General features: G+C 39.0%; 1 protein-coding gene across 4 annotated transcripts in view; it reads left to right on the top strand.

Annotated features, from left to right (window-relative positions):
- Nucleotides 1-19366, top strand: part of ARB2A (ARB2 cotranscriptional regulator A) — a 267706-nt gene that overhangs the window by 122241 nt on the left and 126099 nt on the right. For all 4 annotated transcript variants that reach the window (XM_082337420.1, XM_082337421.1, XM_082337422.1 and 1 more), the window contains one exon: nt 7358-7576. In XM_082337420.1, the coding sequence (XP_082193546.1) occupies nt 7358-7576 (219 nt within the window). The remainder of the gene's footprint in view (nt 1-7357; nt 7577-19366) is intronic.

The raw sequence follows: 19366 nt of genomic DNA, 5'->3' as shown, positions 1-19366 counted from the left end.
ACAAAAAGATTTTACACTATCATAAAAGGGAAGGAAATGAGGTGCAGTTTAGAATAAATTTACTTACTTTTTCATGTTGTGCTACATAAAAAATACATACTTAAAGCCTATTTGGGGGTGTATTCATTATGAAGTACAAATGAGAATAATTAAGACATACTGCGACATTCTCAGGGAGGCAGCAAAGTGGATTGGAAAATGAATTTGCAGTTGAGAACTTTCACTGTCAGCTAATGGGATGCTTAGAAATACCATAGAAACATTAAAAAAATCCCACAATCCAGCTTCATCTCTGCACCTTATTTGAGCATAACTTTCAGAGAGTTACAGCTATTCTCCTTAGTTTTCCTATCGATAAATTAGAACCAATAATTACTTGTTACTTGTGTGGGTTTTATGAAGATTATTTGATTTACCATTGTGCATTGCTTTCAATCAGTTAAGTTCTCTATAAATCTGAACAACCTTTTAATTAAAATCTTAGTGAAAAAGTGAAATATGTGTGAGGTTCTTGTTTGAGATCTTGTACCCCTCTGAAGCTTCTGAAATTTTTGTCGGAAAAGAAAGTAAAATAGTTTCTTAAGAGAGGGGGGAAGAACTTGCGGAGTACAGACTTTAATTACAGAAAGGGTTCCTATAAGGTATCAGTAAAAGATGCCTGGCCTTGGGGGTAACTGGTGGATTCATTCTTTCACAGATCGTATGGACCCCAAAGCTGTGTGCACTTGGTGAAGAGCAGAAACTGTTATTGCAGCCTGGGCAGTTACTGTGGACAGATTGTTTGCAGTCCTGTATCCTGCCTGCGTGGCTGGGGTGGGTTCACTTCCATTCAGCCTCCCGTGATTTCTCCAGATAGCCCAAATCTCACATCAGGGAGAGGTGGTGAGGCTGAGGTTTATTAAACAATGTTTGAAGCAGCATTTGAGCATGAGCATTGTTCTTTTCTGTTAATTCACAGAATTAAGTTAATGCTATAGCATAGTTTCTTGTATTTCGCTTGCCATGAGAAATAATTTTTTGCTGAAAATCCTAGTGAAATTAGTGCTTGTAAAGGCATGGAAGTTCCCTATCAAGAATATAGTACACAACTGAGGGAGTAAAATCCTTATAATTCATGGATGTGTTTATTCAGTTTTGGCCTTGAGAAAAAACACCATAAAACAGGATTGCGGATCTTACGCATAGACATATTTAGGTTGATAATTATAGATAGATGTAAAACATTAATTCTTTTCAAAAGTTTTCAGCAGAAAACTCAAAATGGAGTAGCAGTTTATCTGGTGTGCTTTCTTAGCCTTGAACATTGATTTGTTTAGTAGCAAAGTTAGTAGCTAGTTGGGCTAGCACCAAATTAACAAATATCAAAGTAAAACATACTAATGGCATGTTTTATACTTTCCAGCATAAAGATACTATATATGGTGAAATAAGATGAATACAGTTCTGCATGCAAATAGATACAGACCTAATGCAGTGAGGAATTAGAAGGCAGTAACAGAAAGGAAATGAAGAGTTTATTGGTTTTATAGCTCTAATATCCATTAAAAGTTAGTAACACAGCAGGTGACAGTTTGGGTAAGTGTAAAGTGAATGTTTTAAAATAAATAGCAGTTGGGTGACCTGGGATGTCAGGGCTCTAGACAAGGGTGTGTGTTTGTCAATATATCCTACATGTTTTACAGACTCCTCAGGGAACAGGGGAAGATACAATTTCACCTTTTCTGTGCCAAAACATTTTAATTATATCTTCTTCCAAGTACAGCGGTTCAGTAACCAAGGAGCTGACATTGATGCATGTGTTGATAAAGCTGCAAACATTCAAAATGAGATTAACAAAGATTTTGAGGAAAGGGTGACAGCTAATTTTGCACAGTATTCTGCATCTAATTCAGGTCAGTGTAATGATAGAATATTTTATAACTGTTGTGTCATCCAGAGGGACTTTTATGATGCTTTGTGTTTTTGAGGATTTGTGTATATGAAAATATGCTTCTTAATACATCATTCAAACAGGTTATAACTTTTTTATTGAATGTCTATTGGTTGTAGCCATAAACAGGAATAAACTTCAGCATTTAGAAGCAATTTTATATATCCATTAGCATTCATCACAGTAATAGGTACCTTTTGTCTAATTCACCTTGAAAGTATTGACTTCAGATGTGGAATGGAACCAAAACTACAATGTCCATTTTGCAGCGTCGCTTAATATTTGCAAAAAAATCAGATGGAAAGTTATATTAAGTGTATTTAAATAGTCAAACTGTAGTTTCTTTGTGTTGTGTGAGACCTTTTGAGAACATCTCAATGTATTTCTGCTCTATTCTCCTCCTTGTTTGAAGGCAACTGACATTCTTCTTTCACTTTTCTTTTTGTTTGTGAAATTTTCTCCTTTTTTTTATCCACTCACTTCTCCATCTGCTTTCACTTTTGTTTGCTTGGGCCGTCTCTCATCCCAACTTGATAATGAGGAATGCGGTGTGACCCTGACCTCTATCAGCCCATGCATGACCTTCTGACTCCCCCACATAACCTTTGACCTTCTCTTTGACAGCTTGATTAATTACCCTGTGTTATGATTTATGAGTAAGTGCTATGTAAAAATAATAGACAACAGGTGGTCCTCTAAAAACTTTTTGCGGCATGTTTTCTTTTCCTGCCTAACTTGATGAGCTATTTTAAGTTGGGAACTTAGTGGGACAATATGTGTTTGGCAGTAACATGGCATTTTTACACACTTGGACACAGTGCTGGAATTCAGGCAGCCGAGGTGTAGCTGGGATGGAAATATCACAAAGTATTAACAGGGTGCAGTTGCCAAAATGTACATTGGGTGGAAACAGAAAGCGGAGTCAACTGACATTTCAGGCGTTTCAGTCTCAGGTCACGTCTTGAGAAAATTGCTCAAATAATGGAGGGGGCATTTTTCAAGCTGAGCTGCATCTCCAACAGCTATGTTTACTTTAACGCTTCACTAGTGACTTCTGATTGGTTGTCATGACCTCATCCCACTGTTGCACCTACGATGTCGCAACAGTGACATAGATGTACCCTTCTCGTGGAAAAGATGGGAAACGAACAGAACATACATCTTTCAGAAAGATGAATGGACATGGCTGTGTCCGCTTTAACCACAGGCGGGTTTAAGAGCTGAGCACTTTGTGTTGCATTTCCCTTGGGAATTAACTCCGGTCTTGTTGCCAACGATCCAAATAGAAACCTGAACTTGAAAATTCAGGTTGATAAAGCTTAGGAAAATTATCTCTTTCAGACCTTTGCTCACAGTCCAAAAAGATAGTTACATAGGTCAAAAGATTCCTCGCCAGCCCTGACCTCTCTGGTCACATATGGTGTCCCATCTTGGTGGATTAATATGCAGAGCTGAATGCTTTCAGCTCATTATTCATGTGGCCAGGCAGAAGAGATTTCAAAAGATTTGGAATTTACCTCAGTTACTTCGGGGTTATTTTTTTTAACCTTATTCTTGCTGTCAGAGGCAATAATTTCGGTATTCCTTCCGTTTCAAACTTCTCACTTGAACTTCCAGTAAGAGGCAGAAAGTGCTGCTCCGTTTCTGGCTCGTGTATTACAGTGGAAAAGGTCCTTCTACGTTGTTCTGGCTTTGTAGTAAAGGTATTGTAACCACGATTCATGATTCTTTCCAACACTTGACTTTGTCAGCCTGCTTTTCCTTTCGTCAACATTTGCTGCCTCAATCATAAGTATTAATTGTATTTGTATTTATGAACCTGAAAGTGGAGTTTGCACACAGTCCTCTACCTCTGGAAGCAGTTACCTGGAGGATGCTAGTAGTTGGTGTAGACTACATTTTACTTACCTTGAAGCATTAGAATTTGGGGAAATAACTGTTAATTGGGTGTTCTAGTCTGAGAGATAAACTGTAATTGTATCCATTGAACTCGTAGATTAGAGGATGGGACTTGTATTTATCAGTGTCTGTCCCGCTTATTGCATCTCATCACAGATACACTAATGGGGGATGCAGGCAGACCTTGGCTTCTGTGCAACATCTGTATTCTCTCAGACATGTGGTAGAGCACAGGGCTTGGCTTGCTTCAGTCAGCTGAAGATTGGGGGGGGGCAGGGATGTCCCAAAGTTTAGCTTTTTACCATGAAAAAACTTTGCACTTCAGAGAGTGGTTTCTTTTTCTGTGTGCACCGGACACACAGGACAAAACTACTCCACTATTACGTATGTTGAAAACATACATAATGTTTTACTCATTGTGGCAAGCTTTAAAAACTCTCCTAGATGATGGTACTTACTTACTTCATAGGTCACTACGTTTTAATAATGCTGTAAGCTCATCATAGCTGAAATAATTGATATTTTTAGTGACATTGTGAGGTATATACTTCTGAACATGACTTTCATTTAAAAAGATACTTTTTAATGAATGTGATTTTGTCTTTGCCTAACAGTCATGCCAAAGACACTATGTATTGCCTATTATTAAAATTTGCTATAAAGGCCTTTTTTTATACATGAGTGGTCCTATGTGCTCAGTTTTGCATTGACTTGCACTCTGCCGAACCCTACTGCATTAGTGAGGCGTTCCACCTTTTTTTTAAATTTTCTGATTGCGTTGAACTTTAATGGTGCAGCTATGCCCACATGAAATACATTTTTAAAAAATTAATTAAATTTAAAAGCCACATTGTTTACATAGATGTTACCTAGAGCTGAGTATTCCTTTTCAGTACAAAATGCTTGGGCTAAGGCTGCATGAGAGAGGTTGTAATTGGGTGCAATTTTACCAGGCATTTTGTTTTTCCATGTTGCTTTGTATATGTCACTCTCAAACTGTCTTTCTGGTGCCATTGTTTACGTCTTGCAATTTAGGATGCTGAATTACAAGGCAAAGGGAAATACACTGTGTCATGTAAGCAAAACAATCTGAAAAGAAATAACTTTCGTAAGAGAAAGTCTTATGAATTGTAAGATTTTTTTTTCTCAATTATTGGAAAACCTATCTCAGTTATTACTTAATTATTTTAATTGTACTGACAGGAAAGACCTGCTATCTGGGAGAAATTTAAAAAAAAAAATTAAAGGGAAACATGTTACACTGCTTAAAATATAATTGATAAAAATCCTTTAATTGATTTATGAAATAGTGAATTTAAAAATGGAATCATATTTCATCTGTTGATGTCTATGTGAAAAATTGACATTGTGTCCTCATAAAATTGGACAAATGAGTCATGTAATTTTCAGTTACATAATCAATAACTTAGACAAATTCTACTTCTTTGATGATTTATGTGTCTGTTTTGTGGTCAGCTTAAAGTGGACACAGAGTTTCAAATCCCTGTAACACTTGTAGACCTGTAATAAACACGCAAATTTTGCATTCGGCATTGTATAGAAAGCAAAACTAATCAATACGCAGAACCTCTCTGCTCAAAACAAGCAGGCAAAGAAGATGAACAGCACAGAGAGCCCCAAAACCACCAGCCTGCCAAGTACTGTGGAAACTTGGTCCTACTCTGCCACTAGTGAGCTCAAAAACCATCCTTTCATCTGAGGCATGTAATTTAGGCATGTTTGTAAGTGGTATTTTCCCCTGATTTTGGGCTTTGAGTTTTCCAAGTTGGAAATTTTATGCATTAATAGTACAGCATTGTGTGTTAATATGACCAGCAATGGCGTGGGTAGGTTTTAACTTTGTCTTCTCTAATTTTCTGGTTTCCTTTGCCCTTCCCCCTTTGTTTATTTATTTATTTGCCTGTTTGTTTATATTTATCCCAGTTCAATTCACTCAGCAGGGAGGGCAGGGGAGCAACATGACAGGAGACCACTTACTCACGGCACCGCGTCTAGCGAGGAGGCAATTTTCTCTGTGGCCTATGGTGACCTTTTTTGACTACGTCCCTTACGCCAGAGACAGTGTCCTGAATGCCTCTATTTCACCCTGTTTAGCAGAGTGCAACCGTGCCCTTTAACTTGGTTTTTGGTGGGAGGAGAAGCTACGGCAGGCGTTTGAGAAGGGCACAAGGACGAGGGGTAGGAACTGCCTTCAGATGCGATTTTGATAACTAGTCGAGTGTGTCCAACTGTAGAAAATCACCAAGTGACAATCTGTCTACCTGACAGTGGCCACAATGTGCTACAAGGTTTGTGAATGGCTCTACAGATTAGAATAAAGCAAGCCCAAATAAAGTGTCTTTTGTTGGTGTGGGCTTGGGTTTGCTCTGGCCAGCTAGGTATGGGGACCTCTTTGATCCTCATGCCTAGCCCAAGTGCAAAATGAAGCACCAAGTGAAAAGCTGGAATAAAGCTGTTCAGTTAGGTAATTAATATAGACATTTCCAAAAAGTAAGTCTTTATTAAAATTTACTTTTAAAGGACAGCTTGATTTTGACTGGGAACCCATGGTAACTTTAAGGACTCATCTGCCAAATGCACGTGCTTCTCTTTTCTCCCTGTGTTTGCGATTATATCTTCCACAAATATTACAATTCTTGTGTGATTTGCCATCATTTAAAATCATAATAAAATGATTGGCTGATTTATTCAAGATTTATTTCTCATTCATAAATTCATGTATTTTTCAACCGGCTCATTTTCTGAGGCACAAAAATGCAGCTGGTATGCTCAAAAGCATCCTGCAGGTCACGAATTTTCTCTCGGTTTGTTGAATACAGGACATAATCCCAGTGAAGTTTTAGAGCAGATTTAAAGATGTACTTAAAAGTCATCCCCACAGTAAAAGATTTGACTTGTAAGCAATACTACTGAATCAGTTTTGGTATTGATTCATTGTTACTGCCGCTATTGGCTTCTGCATGGTACGCTTGTTGTCAGCTAGACAAAAGGTTTTACTATTTTAAACTGTGGTGAATAATTTTCCCATGCTTTCTTTAATATATATATATACATATATATATGAAATCCCTCCATCCTTTTTATTTTAAAGGTTTTTACTGGCTGAGTATAAAGCTTTTTATTCATCATTATGTAGAGTTCTTAAAATAATATTTTGCTTTTAGTTCTCTTACTGTTTTCTGAAAAAGTCATATAAAGTGCTTATGAATAAAACAACATATTAATTTTAAAGGTAAACCAGGCAACTTTTCTGACGCTGAGGGATGTGTATGAGCATAAGTGCACGTACAGACACATATTCACACATCCATATCCCTTTAATGACAGAAATTAAACAAACAGAATATTCTTAAAATACCCTTCTTTAAATTATGTTGTGTGAACTTACTGAAATAAATATAGAAGTTTTTAAGAGCATTAAAGTAAATGCAAAGCATTTTCAAGCATTAAATCTCCCTTTTCATATTTCTTCTTTTTGTGCATGTGTGTGTGTCTCTTCTAAAACAGGAAGGCTATGGAGTAATAGTACTGAATCCCAATGAGAACTATATTGAAGTGGAGAAGACAAAAGCCCAAGTACAGCTGTCTTCTGATAGCTCAGATGAACCTGCAGAAAAGAGGGAAAGAAAAGATAAAATCCAGAAGGAAACAAAGAAGCGACGTGACTTCTACGAAAAGTATCGAAATCCACAAAAAGAAAAAGAAACTATGCAGATGTATATTAGAGTAAGTTTCTTTTGGTTTTGTTTGCCCTTCTTTAAAGATATATAGATATGTTTACTGCCCATATTGTCTAAAAACAGCATGCTTTTTTAAAAACAAACACATTACCGAGATGGCATTCAAGAGTTCATACAGAGTTCCTGGCTCTTTATTCTATTGATATTTTTTGTCACTTATTGAATGTGAAGTTTTGGAAGAGTTACAAAACATTCCTTTCTAATTTCAAAGGGGAACTTCAAATAAACCCCAGAGGAACTCACTGGTGCTATCAAGAAAGAGAATGATTTAAGGAAGACTTTGTAAAAATGATTTTATAAACAGAGGTGTACATAAGAAACACTTTCTAGTGCAGCTTAGGCAACATATTAGCTTCACATGTCATGCGTGCATTTATTGTATTATATTGTCTTATAATGGGGAGGCAGTAGTTATAGCCTGATAGTTTTTTAACATATTACCTGCTGAATTAATAATGTATTGTGGAAAATACTGGTGTTCATCTTGTGTGGTAGCAGATTTACCCTATAATGTATTGTTTTCATATGAGCAGCCATCCATTGTGTTTCAACTGAACTTCTGAAGGCAGATAAAGGGGGAGAGTTATTAATATCTTAATAAATATTTAAGCTAGAATAGTTCGAGAATGGTGTAATGAGGAAACTCTGTCCCTTGCTCTTTTCTTACTCAGTGAACCTTTGCACTTGGTAATGCTACCAGCATGGGATCGTTATAACAGTGCTACCCGAGGATTTCTAATTCTGCAGGGGGCACAAACAATATTATTTGCACTTTGACACATTCTGCTTCATATACATACTATGCATTATACATTCGAGACTGAGTCATGCAATTTCCAAAGCCTTTATTATGAAAGTTAGCATTTTCATTCAATGGTAAAACATGTCGAAAACACCACAGTGTAGTTAAAACAGTAAAAATGTATATGCCTTTCTGGTGCGAAACAGAGAAAAATCTGGCAAAAGGGATGTTAGAATCATCTTAAATTTTAACAAGTTCCTATTAATTGTGGTTTAGCATAACAGTGTTTGTAGGAGAAATAACAGCTGTACTGGCTAGTTAAAAGGGTTTGTAACCTGGATGTGAGTTTATCCTAATACCATAAATTCTACTGTGTCTTTTGAGAAATACCTTGCTACTGAGTATGGGAAACAAAAGGATGTGTATACATATTCACAATCATCAACAGGGCACTGCTTTTTCTGTCTGCTGCTTTTTATGAGAGATGGCATTCTGCCCACCAGCCAGATCCTGCTGCTAAAGAGGGGTGACCAGACTTGTCTCAAGGTCCATCAGAAGCCAGTGGACGATGTTGCTGTATTGTCCAGAAAGGCGTTCAGTCAGCATGCTCGTCCAGTGTCCCCTTGTTGAAAGTGAACCTTCTTTTGATACCTTTTTAGCAGTTCCACCTTCTCGTGGCTCTTTTGCTTGATGAGGCATGAAATTTGGCTTCAGGAGGTTTGACCCCCGAAACATGAAATGCATGACTCCATCCCATTTTCTTTTTTGCACGGCTCCATGCTTCAATATGACTGTTGACATTCCCTTTATTTGAATCTCTTCAAGCCAAGGAAGGAAGTAGCATAAGTTTTAGTGAAAGTGTGGGTGGTGGTCTCCTTTCCTGGGTGAATCAACTGAAATTGGGTTTTCTGATGCGGTTGGTGTTTTATTCTTAAAGAATTCTTTCAGGTTTTCTTTAATAGTCTCTAATACAGAGAGTTTTTTGAAACAAATGGAAAATGTCCCTGCTTTGGTGTGTGTGGCAGGATAAATTACTGCCATTTACTTGCATACTGGTGGTCCAACAAACCTGGACTGCCAGTAGGGTGCCATTTACTCTGTTGGACAGAACTGCTAAGTCTGTAAAAACTTTGGTGGCTGCAAGAGGAGCTGTGAATATAGCGTGCTCTGCTCCACCTGCCTGGCCACAGACACAGTTGTCTGTCTGTCCAGGCATCACACAATGCAAAATGGTACAATGCCATATTTGCAATGTATTTCTTGCCTCCCGTGCTTGGGTCCATAGGATTACGTGTGCTACAGGAATCACTGTTCGTTTGTATCCTGGGACTTGCTGCCAGGCTTACCGCAACCACAGGCTGCTGGAGGGTACGGTGTTGGAGCTGGTTTGGGGTAATCTCAAAGGGCAATTTAGGTATGACTTTTACTTAAGTGTGTAAGTAAAAGTCTGGGCTCTCGAAATAAAACATATTGTCACTCCACAGAAATATTTAAGGATGGTATATGCTTCGTAACATCTCATCAAAAAATTTTTCACAACTTGAGTAAGCTTTAAGTCATCTTTGCCAAGCAGGGCAAACTGGGACAGAGAGACTAGATGAAAAATATCCTCACAAGAAGGCATCAACTGCATCTTAACATTGAAGGAAAATTTGTTTGTGTCAAATGTGTTGGAGAAATTGTTTCAGACTGTTAAATAGTAGGAATAAATATCCCCAGTTATGTTCTCATAGGGTCATTGAGATCTGTTGTGATCCCATGAACAAATGCCATTTGAACAAATTAAAGCCATCTGAATGATGCTCCTGCTTGTGCAGTTAGGTTTTCCAAGAACTGGAAAAATGGAACTCTTCCATGGTAAATTTCTTTAAGTATTATATTTATTTTCACAGAAAAAAACCAAATAGCTAAGATACTCAAGAATATGTGAAATATGTAAAAGCAGAGTCTTAAAATACAAAATCTCAAATTGGACTATATTTTTGTACAAAGTAAGTATAAATAAAAATGACTATAGGAGTGTGTAGTGCATTAAGCTTGAAAGATCAAAGTACTTATTGTTTCATGCTGGAAGTTTCCTTAACTATGAAATAATGTACTTTCTGGCATACATTATAGCTTGTTAAAGGGACTGATTTGGTCTGGGCAATAAAATAATGTCAAACATTATGGCAGAAAAACCTGCTTAATATGTTTTGTAATAAGACAGAATTTTTTGTTCTTGAAAACATCTGCCAACTGAACTCATGAGTGAAGACAGAAAATGTCATCAATTCAGTAACAATCTTATAAATTTGGTTTCTTTTTTGGCGATGCAAACCAAGGAAAAAACTTCTTGATAATCAGCATTGACTATAATACTTTATGGAATGATTAAACAAAAGCATTTTACTTTTATATAACATGCTAATGAATGCATATGAATTTTAATACTCTTACTGTTCAGATTTTAACAAGCATATTGCCAGCAGATCATTTTAAAAGCATCTGTTTTTTAATGTGTTGAATGGAGGATTGAGTCAAATAGCTAAATATGTACATACATCCTTTTAAAAAACGTATTTCTGTTCTTACTTATAGATACTACCATTTTTTCTTAGACCACCAGAGGCTGCTGCTGTACATATTGGCTAGTGCTTCCCCCCAGAAACTTAATACCTTAGCCAACCTTCATTTAGTACTGAACTAAACTGAGAATTTGTTGATCTCTAACCTTTTTCTATGGAAACAGATCATACAGGCTTACATGTGACATGATTATTCCCTCCATCCTCCAAGCCATCTCCCACTCCCTACAGATTTTCACATTGACGGTGTCTTCTCTATGTTAAAAGACACTTAGAAATGTAAATCAGTATTTATCTCCTTCTAAATAGCATTCACCACTTAAACAAGTATACTGAATGGATTCTGAAATGTTATTAAAGAAAAAAGTATAAATCGCATAATTTTATAATAATAGTAATTTACAATAGTGTTGTTGCCACAGTAGCCAAAGGATATCAAAGAGGCCACAAAGGAAGAAGTAGGAAGAAGTAGTACCTTTTATCAGATGAACTGATGGGGTCACGTTTTGTGGGCAAAAGGGATAAGCCTTTCTTAGGCCTGTATGCTAGGAATTTTGTCCTTTTTTTCCACCTAGCTTAGCTGCTATAATAATTCTTACTGCAATTATTATTTTTATTGTAGCACAATCTATAACAGTGCTATTTATACTAAGAGCATATCAATGAAATTAAATTAATTTTGGATGTAACATACTTTTCATAAATAATTTTTCCCATTTTCTGCAAGAGATTAAATAGAAAAAGATCATGTGCAACTAATTAATTTGTTTTACTAAAAATGGATGCATGAGGATAATTTGTGCCAGTATTTAGGAGAAAGTGGTAAAAGGCAGGTTTATTAATATACGGTTAAGTACGCAGCGACTGCTGGTGGGCAGGAAATCCTGGCAAGCATGCAAGCACAGTTGTGCCATTTCTGCTTATTGTTCGGTACGGCTGACACGAGGCATCGCCTGACTGAAGGTCACCACAGAGTGTCCGCTTGTGCAGGGTGACCTTTCAGTGCAGCGGATTTATTTCACGTTGGAGATGGAGCCGTTTCCCAGCGTAGCTGTGGTCCTGCCAGCTGCACAGGTCTGGCCCCATGGCTGTCCCTGCGCAGATGCAGGCTCCCTCTGCCTACCCTGTGACTTGGCAAGGTACGCGCCTGCTCTCCTCCAGAGCCTGTGTGACTACATTAGCGTGCTGCTGAGACCAAGCTAATAAGCCCTTTATTCCACCAGAAGAGACAAAATGACAAGCTGTGATGGTTTTGGCTGGGGTAGAGTTAATTTTCTTCGTAGTAGCTAGTATGGGGCTGTGTTTTGGATTTGCGCTGGAAACAGTGTTGATAGTACAGGGATGTTTTCATTACTGCTGAGCAGTGCTTGCACAGAGTCAAGGCCTTTTCTGCTTCTCACCCCACCCCACCAGCGAGCAGGCTGGGGGTGCACAAGGAGGTGGGAGGGGACAGAGCTGGGACAGCTGACCCCAACTGACCACAGGGATATCCCACACCATATGACGCCATGCTCAGCATGTAAAGCTGGGGGAAGAAGAAGGAAGGGGGGGACATTCAGAGTGACGGCATTTGTCTTCCCAAGTAACCGTTAGACGTGATGGAGCCCTGCTTTCCTGGGGATGGCTGAACATCTGCCTGCTGATGGGAAGCAGTGAATGAATTCCTTGTTTTGCTTTGCTTGCATGCATGGTTTTTGCTTTCCCTATTAAACTGTCTTTGTCTCAGCCCATGAGAGAAAACTCTCACCTTTACCCTTCCGATTCTCTCCCCCATCCCACTGCAGGGGAGCGAGCGAGGGGCTGTGTGGGGCTTAGTTGCTGGCTGGGGTTAAACTATGACACAAGCACTAGGCAGACAGCTCCCAAGAGGTAAGGGGCGTGCTCCAGCACATAGAAAGTCCATGGCAGACCTGGGCATCAGGACTCAAACCTCCAAAGTCTCAGTCCAACGTTTATATTGCAATACTTTTTTTTTTCCCACCTCTTACAACTTCCAGAGTTACTTTACCTGTACATCTGAAATAACACATGTTTTTACTTTCTCTATATTTACCTTTCAAAACCCATTACTTCCTTCTTTTCCTGTGAAATCTTTCTCACTTCTAAGCCATGGCAAAATCATGCAGGCAATGGAAGACTCGATTCAGGTGCTGAGACGTAAACGTGTAGTGACATTCTGGTTGCCCTGGAGAGATCTGGCCGATGGCTTGTAGGACCTGCACCAGCAGAAACGTGCTCCACCCTGGCCCAGCAGCTGGATGCCAAGCAGAAGACTCTAAAGCATCTAAAATGGCACTGAGCACCTACAAGTTAGGCCTCCACATCGTACCTAAAGGGTCAGATAAGCTTGAAGTTCCTAGAGTAATTTCTATATAACAGGAAAAATATGTATATGTCATATTTCATTCTATAGATACTACAATGGACAGGCATCTTATATTAAATAGCTAAAGTATGTAGAATTTAAACTGTAGTAGTATTCAATAATTTATGCATAGGCTATTTAGCTTGTGCAGTTAAATTAGGTATTTTAAAAAATCCTGAGATTGTAAAGAGTCCTTATGGTATGGTTTGCATCTACGAGTCTAGAAAAGTTATATTTGTCTTCTTTTTCTTGAGGAAGTAAGAAATCAGAGACACAGATAGTCACTGAAGGAAGATTCTGCATCTCTTCAAGAGCACCACTGGCTCTTCGTTCTGCCCTACCCTCTCTTTGTTCTGTGTTTCACAAGTATGGTTTAATCAAAGAAAAGGAATAAATCGGGGCCATCTAGCTTTGGTGTCTTTCAAACATTCATTACATGATGCTGACAAAATGTGCATTGTTAGATCCGGCTCCTAAAACGTGAGGCAAGCCGTGTGATTTTCCAAAAGAAAGAACCAGCTTGCATCTCTCCTCCCACCACAAGCTGTGCGGTGCTCCCGTTGTGCTAAAAAAGACGGTCTCTCACAGGTCAGATGAGTCCTCCTTCCTTTCAGATGGGACTCAGGCTTGGTAAACCTGGCCAGTTAGTCAGCTAATGGTGAAGAAAACTAGCTCAGCAGAAAGCGGACCTACTTGTTGAAGGCAAAGGTGAATAAAATTATTCAAACTTCTTGTACTCAGATACTGCCTGTCTTTGATTGTAGTTCAAGGATTAAAATTGATCGCAGTTAAGTACTGAAAAGCCCTCATAGGTCATCTGGTCCATCCTCCTGCCAGTACAGATTGCTCCCTGCAAGTATCCTTTATCATTTCTCTTACAGAATAAAAGGATGATGGCCTTTTAACTGATATCCAAAACAAGGATAATATCCTCTTACCTACTGCACGCAGTTGCGCATTTTGATGCTAGATTTCAGTGTGTTTGGGAAAACTGGTAGAAAAAATTTAGTGGAGGCTCAAGTGGCAACATACACCTTTTTGCAAAACTTGGAGGTTCTTCACATGTTTTTTTCTTGAGGACCAGTCAGCCGTAAGAGACTTGATATAGTGAGAGATGATGAAAATTAATTTCTGAGATCAGTACAGGTAGTCATCTTAAGATGAATGGTGCTGTTGCAAAATAAACCTTTTCTGTGGGGACCTCCTACCCAACCCCACTCCTAGAAATATTTGTGGCTTTTGGGTAGGGGGATAGGAAGACTGTACCGCAATGCACAGAGGTCAGGAAAAAAGTATTTGTGGAGTCAGCAGACAGGGAACCGGGGCACAGGATGCACAGTACATTCAAGGATGTTGTTTTCACCTCATCTGCTGCAGAAAACAAAGTGAAAATTCAGGAAAAAATACAGAATAAAAAAATCTAGCTTTTGGGATTAAGATAAATCTGGTAGTTCCTCGGTAGTCTGCTTGGCTGCCTGCAGCATTGACGGCTGCCAAAGGGGCTAAAAGTAGTGGAGGAAATGGTGGAGTGGAGGAATGTGGAATAAGGTGCCCAGAAAAAATGTCAGTTCCTACCCTGCAATTCACAGGTGGTTGACAATTTGAAAAATTATTATAGTCCTTTCATTCGTTACATTTTAAAATCCTTGCAAGGGAAGGATTTTACTAATTAAAATTCTTACTTTTTGTGAATTTACTTACTGTGCAATGTTATTTTGAGTTATTTACCTCTTGAGAACAAGGTTTATCTTTTTCAGATAAAAGCTTGTTTTCATCCCTATACAGGCAAAGAAATATGCCCTATTGGGAGCTCTGAGGGGAACAGAGTTGTGACATCCATTCTTGCTGTGCCTTAGTGAACTCCGTAGCTGATCAGCACACCCTGAGAACTACCTTTTACCAACTTGAGAGCTGTTAACTTCATTTTCATAGTGTCCAGACAGAAGTCTTTCCTAAGGTAGTCTGTTTTACAGTATCTCCAGCCATGAACTCATCTAAATTTTGAGAAGTCTTCCCGTTCCTCTCCTGGCTGAATCCTTGTTTTATCCTTCTTTCCCTAGCTAAAAAGGGATGCTAAACTGATCAAAAATGCTTTTTGTCTTTTGTGGTCAGTGGTGTCAGTAGCAAGTTTTCTCCCCTGAATGGGCTGCATGCTGTTCAGCCACGCTCTTCTACACTTTGTTATTTAACAGTTGATTCTCCTTCTCTTTTTCTGTATTTTTTGATCAGTACTTGGCAAGAGTGAATTTGTTCATACACAATGAGGTATATTTTCTTTATTTCAAGTAATACTTGAATTTTAGTTAGTTTTCCCAATAGATGGCACTGCTTGGAGAGAAACTACTGAATAAAGTAAGACCGAGTTGCATTTAGAGTTACCAAGAGTTGTGTGTGTTGAGGAGCGTTACATTTTTCTGGGCTCTTAAGCTTAACAGTTTGGGAGCTTCTAGTTTGGTACTTCTAGCAAAATGTGGAGTGAGAAAAGTATCACAACTATATTGAATAGGTTCTTCAGAAAGGAGGGGACATCTGTGGGTTAGTAGATTTGACAAACATAATTATGCTTCTATTTCTAGCGAGCAGTGTGAGTAATTAATGGGGATTGCACACCAGGGTCGCACGGGCTCCAGTTGCTATTCTGCTGTTAGGTTGTATAGCAGGAGGGATCCTTAGTTCACCATCAGGATGTGCTGAAATAATTTGCCATGCATCCAGCCAAGTGTCAGTTTTTTAGTTCTTTAATAAAATACCGCTACTGGTTGCTAAGCCTCTACACCTCTGAAAAAAACAACAAAAGTATTACATCTGGTTTTGTCATGTCCTTATTAGGGAGTGAGTGAAAGAGTTGCTCTGTCCCAAAAGACTTACTTTGCAACTCACACATTGTCTAGTATCATGTAAATTTGAGTCAGTCCTTATACCTGTAATGCAGTGTGAATTACACAGGGCAGTTCCCCCTTACACACAGAAGTGCATGTGCATGTTTGCACACACAGGCACTACCTACACTAAAGAACACAAAACCTACACATACTCTTGCGTGTTCAGTGTCCTGCAGACTCTGCGAGAGGTTGTCTCTGAGATAATGTGTGCAGGCATAGGATATATAAGACTGGAAAGTTTTCTTTTTACCAAAAGCAAAGATTTAATCAGTACATCCAGTCATCTAGTACAGCAAGAAATTTAAAATGTAGTTAATTCAAACAATACGCCTGGTACTTCATAAGCATCGGCAACGTGTTTGTTCTTTCGGACTGGTGTTTCCTTCGAGGATGGTTTTTCATTCTTATCTCCTATCTTTTCCACCTGCTGTGTAACTGAATAATCAGATTTCATGGGTCTTGCAAGTTCAGCCTATATCCTAGAAAAGTGCGCAGTTGACATTATCACTTAATTGTGTCACAGCCACTCTGTTCTTAACCTGGGAGAACAGAAGCCTTAATTGCATGTAGATGTTAAGAAGACAGATATTTATTTCTTTTAGGCATCTGGTTTGCTGAGGAATTCTTTTGAAGTTAGCAAATTAAGTAATGAAGAAATTTAGCAAAGCTTAGGCTGCCTAAGTAGTTTTGAAAGATTTCTGGGTTCTGCAATTAACTTTGTGGTCTTATCCTTTGATAAGTCGCTGCCCTCACACATTCCACCTTGCAGTACACTTCTCTGAGCCTCTGGGTACTCCACTTTTCCTGTTGTTTGAAAAATGGACAAACACATTTGATGACAGGTTCATGTTATTCATCGTGTGTCCTTTGCACTGGCTGCCAAAAAAGGGTAGGCTTGTGTTTAATGGCTGTTGCTTATTTTTAAATCACCTACCAGTGAAGACCTTGGCCGTGTATGAAATCCTCCTCATTGAAATATGTCAAGCTTTCAGATACTGCATGCTGTTTAAGGCTCTGACTGCTTTGCCCTAGTGGGCAAATGAGTTATTGCTGTGCTAGATCTTAAAATAACAGCATCTGATTTGATCATGGAGTCCACTTGTGTTAAATACCTTTCTGCTGCTGCTGGCTGTTTGTTCAGTATGTTCTTTTACCGTTTCCTTTCCCTTTCTTTTTTGAACTACCCGAGCTGACTGATAGAGTTTGGCTAATATTTAAATTTATTTTTATCCTGATGGGCACCAGACAGTATCATCACTGGAGTGCAAGTTCAGATACTGTTGTTATTCTGTTACAATTGTGGTAAATAACCATGACATGATTTTCTAACAATGCTACGAAGTAACGCCTATTTCTCCCCAAAGGTAAAGTGATCAGGCAAAATTCAGGTCTGCTAGACTCAGCAAAAACAGACTGCAGTTGCAAAAGATGACCACCGCCTCAGTTGTGCTGGGGGTCCACAGAGCATACAAAAGTGGGAAAGAAAAGGTTATGACATGGAAATACTGTAAATGATTTTGTGTCCGCAGCGGTAGTCATCTGCAGAACCTCTCTGGAGTGTGTTCGAAGTCACTCTGTCTCAAATGCATGTGGTTCAAGGTTTGGGGAACTTCCACAATGCACATTTTTACACTTCTGTGACACTGGAACTACAGACCTCGCTCTTTTTGCTTTTGATTGAAAGTATCAGGCACAGCACTTGTGACCAGTCCTGGCTGACACTGCTTTGAGCATGGTGTTGGACTAGATGACCTGCAGAGGTGCTCTCCAGCTGATGTTGTTCAGTGGTTCTACATTTCTAAGTTCCACCTCAGCCCCCAAAGAAGTATTTAAGTTATGGCTTTGTGGGCATTGTGTAGAGAGGCGAATTTCCCTGTCTCAGAACATTTGGTACTAATGAGGTTGCGGTTGGTCATCCACTTACAAAGAGCAGGCTCAGGTGACTGAGACCAGGAAGCCTACCTAGCTATTGGCGTGGTTAATACCATGGGGTCTTGCAAACTACTGCTACGGAAGTGCACCTTGAAAGATATAAGCCGCTCCAGACAGGCAGTGGTGTTTCTTGGCATTTTTAACACGGGTGTGTTGAGCAGAACATTCATGATTTCTTCTGAGATCAGGAAATTCCCCAAGCCAGATCATCTGCTTAAATATGCTGAAGGACCTTAGAGCAGTACAGCAGCAGGATTTTTTTCACAGATGTTCTCCAGATGTTATTGGCTTGCCCATTTTTGAATAATAGTAAGGATACAAGTACTGTCCATGTCCTTCCTACTCCCTCTCATGTTATTTCTTCAGAAAAAAAGGGTTTTGTCTACATTGTTAATTTGAGTCCACGAACTTTCATTTTAAACTACAAAGCAGTTCTTGAGTTTCGGGAAGAGAAAAAATACCCTGTGAGATTCAAATTGATTATTTGCCAAGTGTGTGTTTAGAAGAGGGTAGACGTGGCAGAATTAAAAAGGCTGCAACTTTATTAAAGCATTAGTGAACAGCAGTTTAATTAAGCCTGTGAACATCCACTTCTTAGAAGATTTTGTCTACACTGTTAATTTCAAAGTGAGACCTGAATCTATACCTCAGCTGCAGGCCAGTGCATTAACTACAGGTTGCCTTGGAGCCCTTGGGCAGGCCCCCAATTTCTCTTTGTCTCTTAAACCTGTGTCCGTGTTCAAAAAGGGTTACAAATTATTTAAGATATTCCTGTCCAGTTTTCTGTGAATGCTGTTCATTGGAAGAAGTCTGCTCATGCAGACACCTGCATTGCCACCTCCAAAACTAATCCATGCTGCTTGGTGGAGAGGCAGTTTTGGGTATTCTGGTATTGTACTGGGATATTGGGCACAGTGATTGTGATCACAGTTTGAAGGATTTCCAGGACATCTGGTACCTGGCAACTATCAGTTCTTACCGCTCATTGTCAGCTTTATTACTAAACAAGATTTAAGATTTAAAATATGTTAGTACAGAAACATTTGCATTAACAGAGCTAAACTACAAAAATAGCAGAATATGTTAAACGTGGATTGTTAAACAGTGTTCAACTGTTGTTAACCATAAGAGCTATCAGAGCTCTTCCAAAGTCTCAGTTAGCCTGAAGATCTGGTTAATCAGCTCCTATACGACATCCAGGACCAGAGACAACTTACCCAGACCATTCTTGGGGTTACAGCTTTTCTGCTGCCATCATTAAGGGCAGATCCTGCAGTTGCCCAGGTCC

The sequence above is a fragment of the Platalea leucorodia genome (assembly GCF_965183815.1).
Source record: "Platalea leucorodia genome assembly, chromosome: Z".
Taxonomy (NCBI): domain Eukaryota; kingdom Metazoa; phylum Chordata; class Aves; order Pelecaniformes; family Threskiornithidae; genus Platalea; species Platalea leucorodia.
The sequence above is the reverse complement of the archived record's forward strand: the minus strand, read 5'-3'. Positions and strand labels throughout refer to the sequence as shown.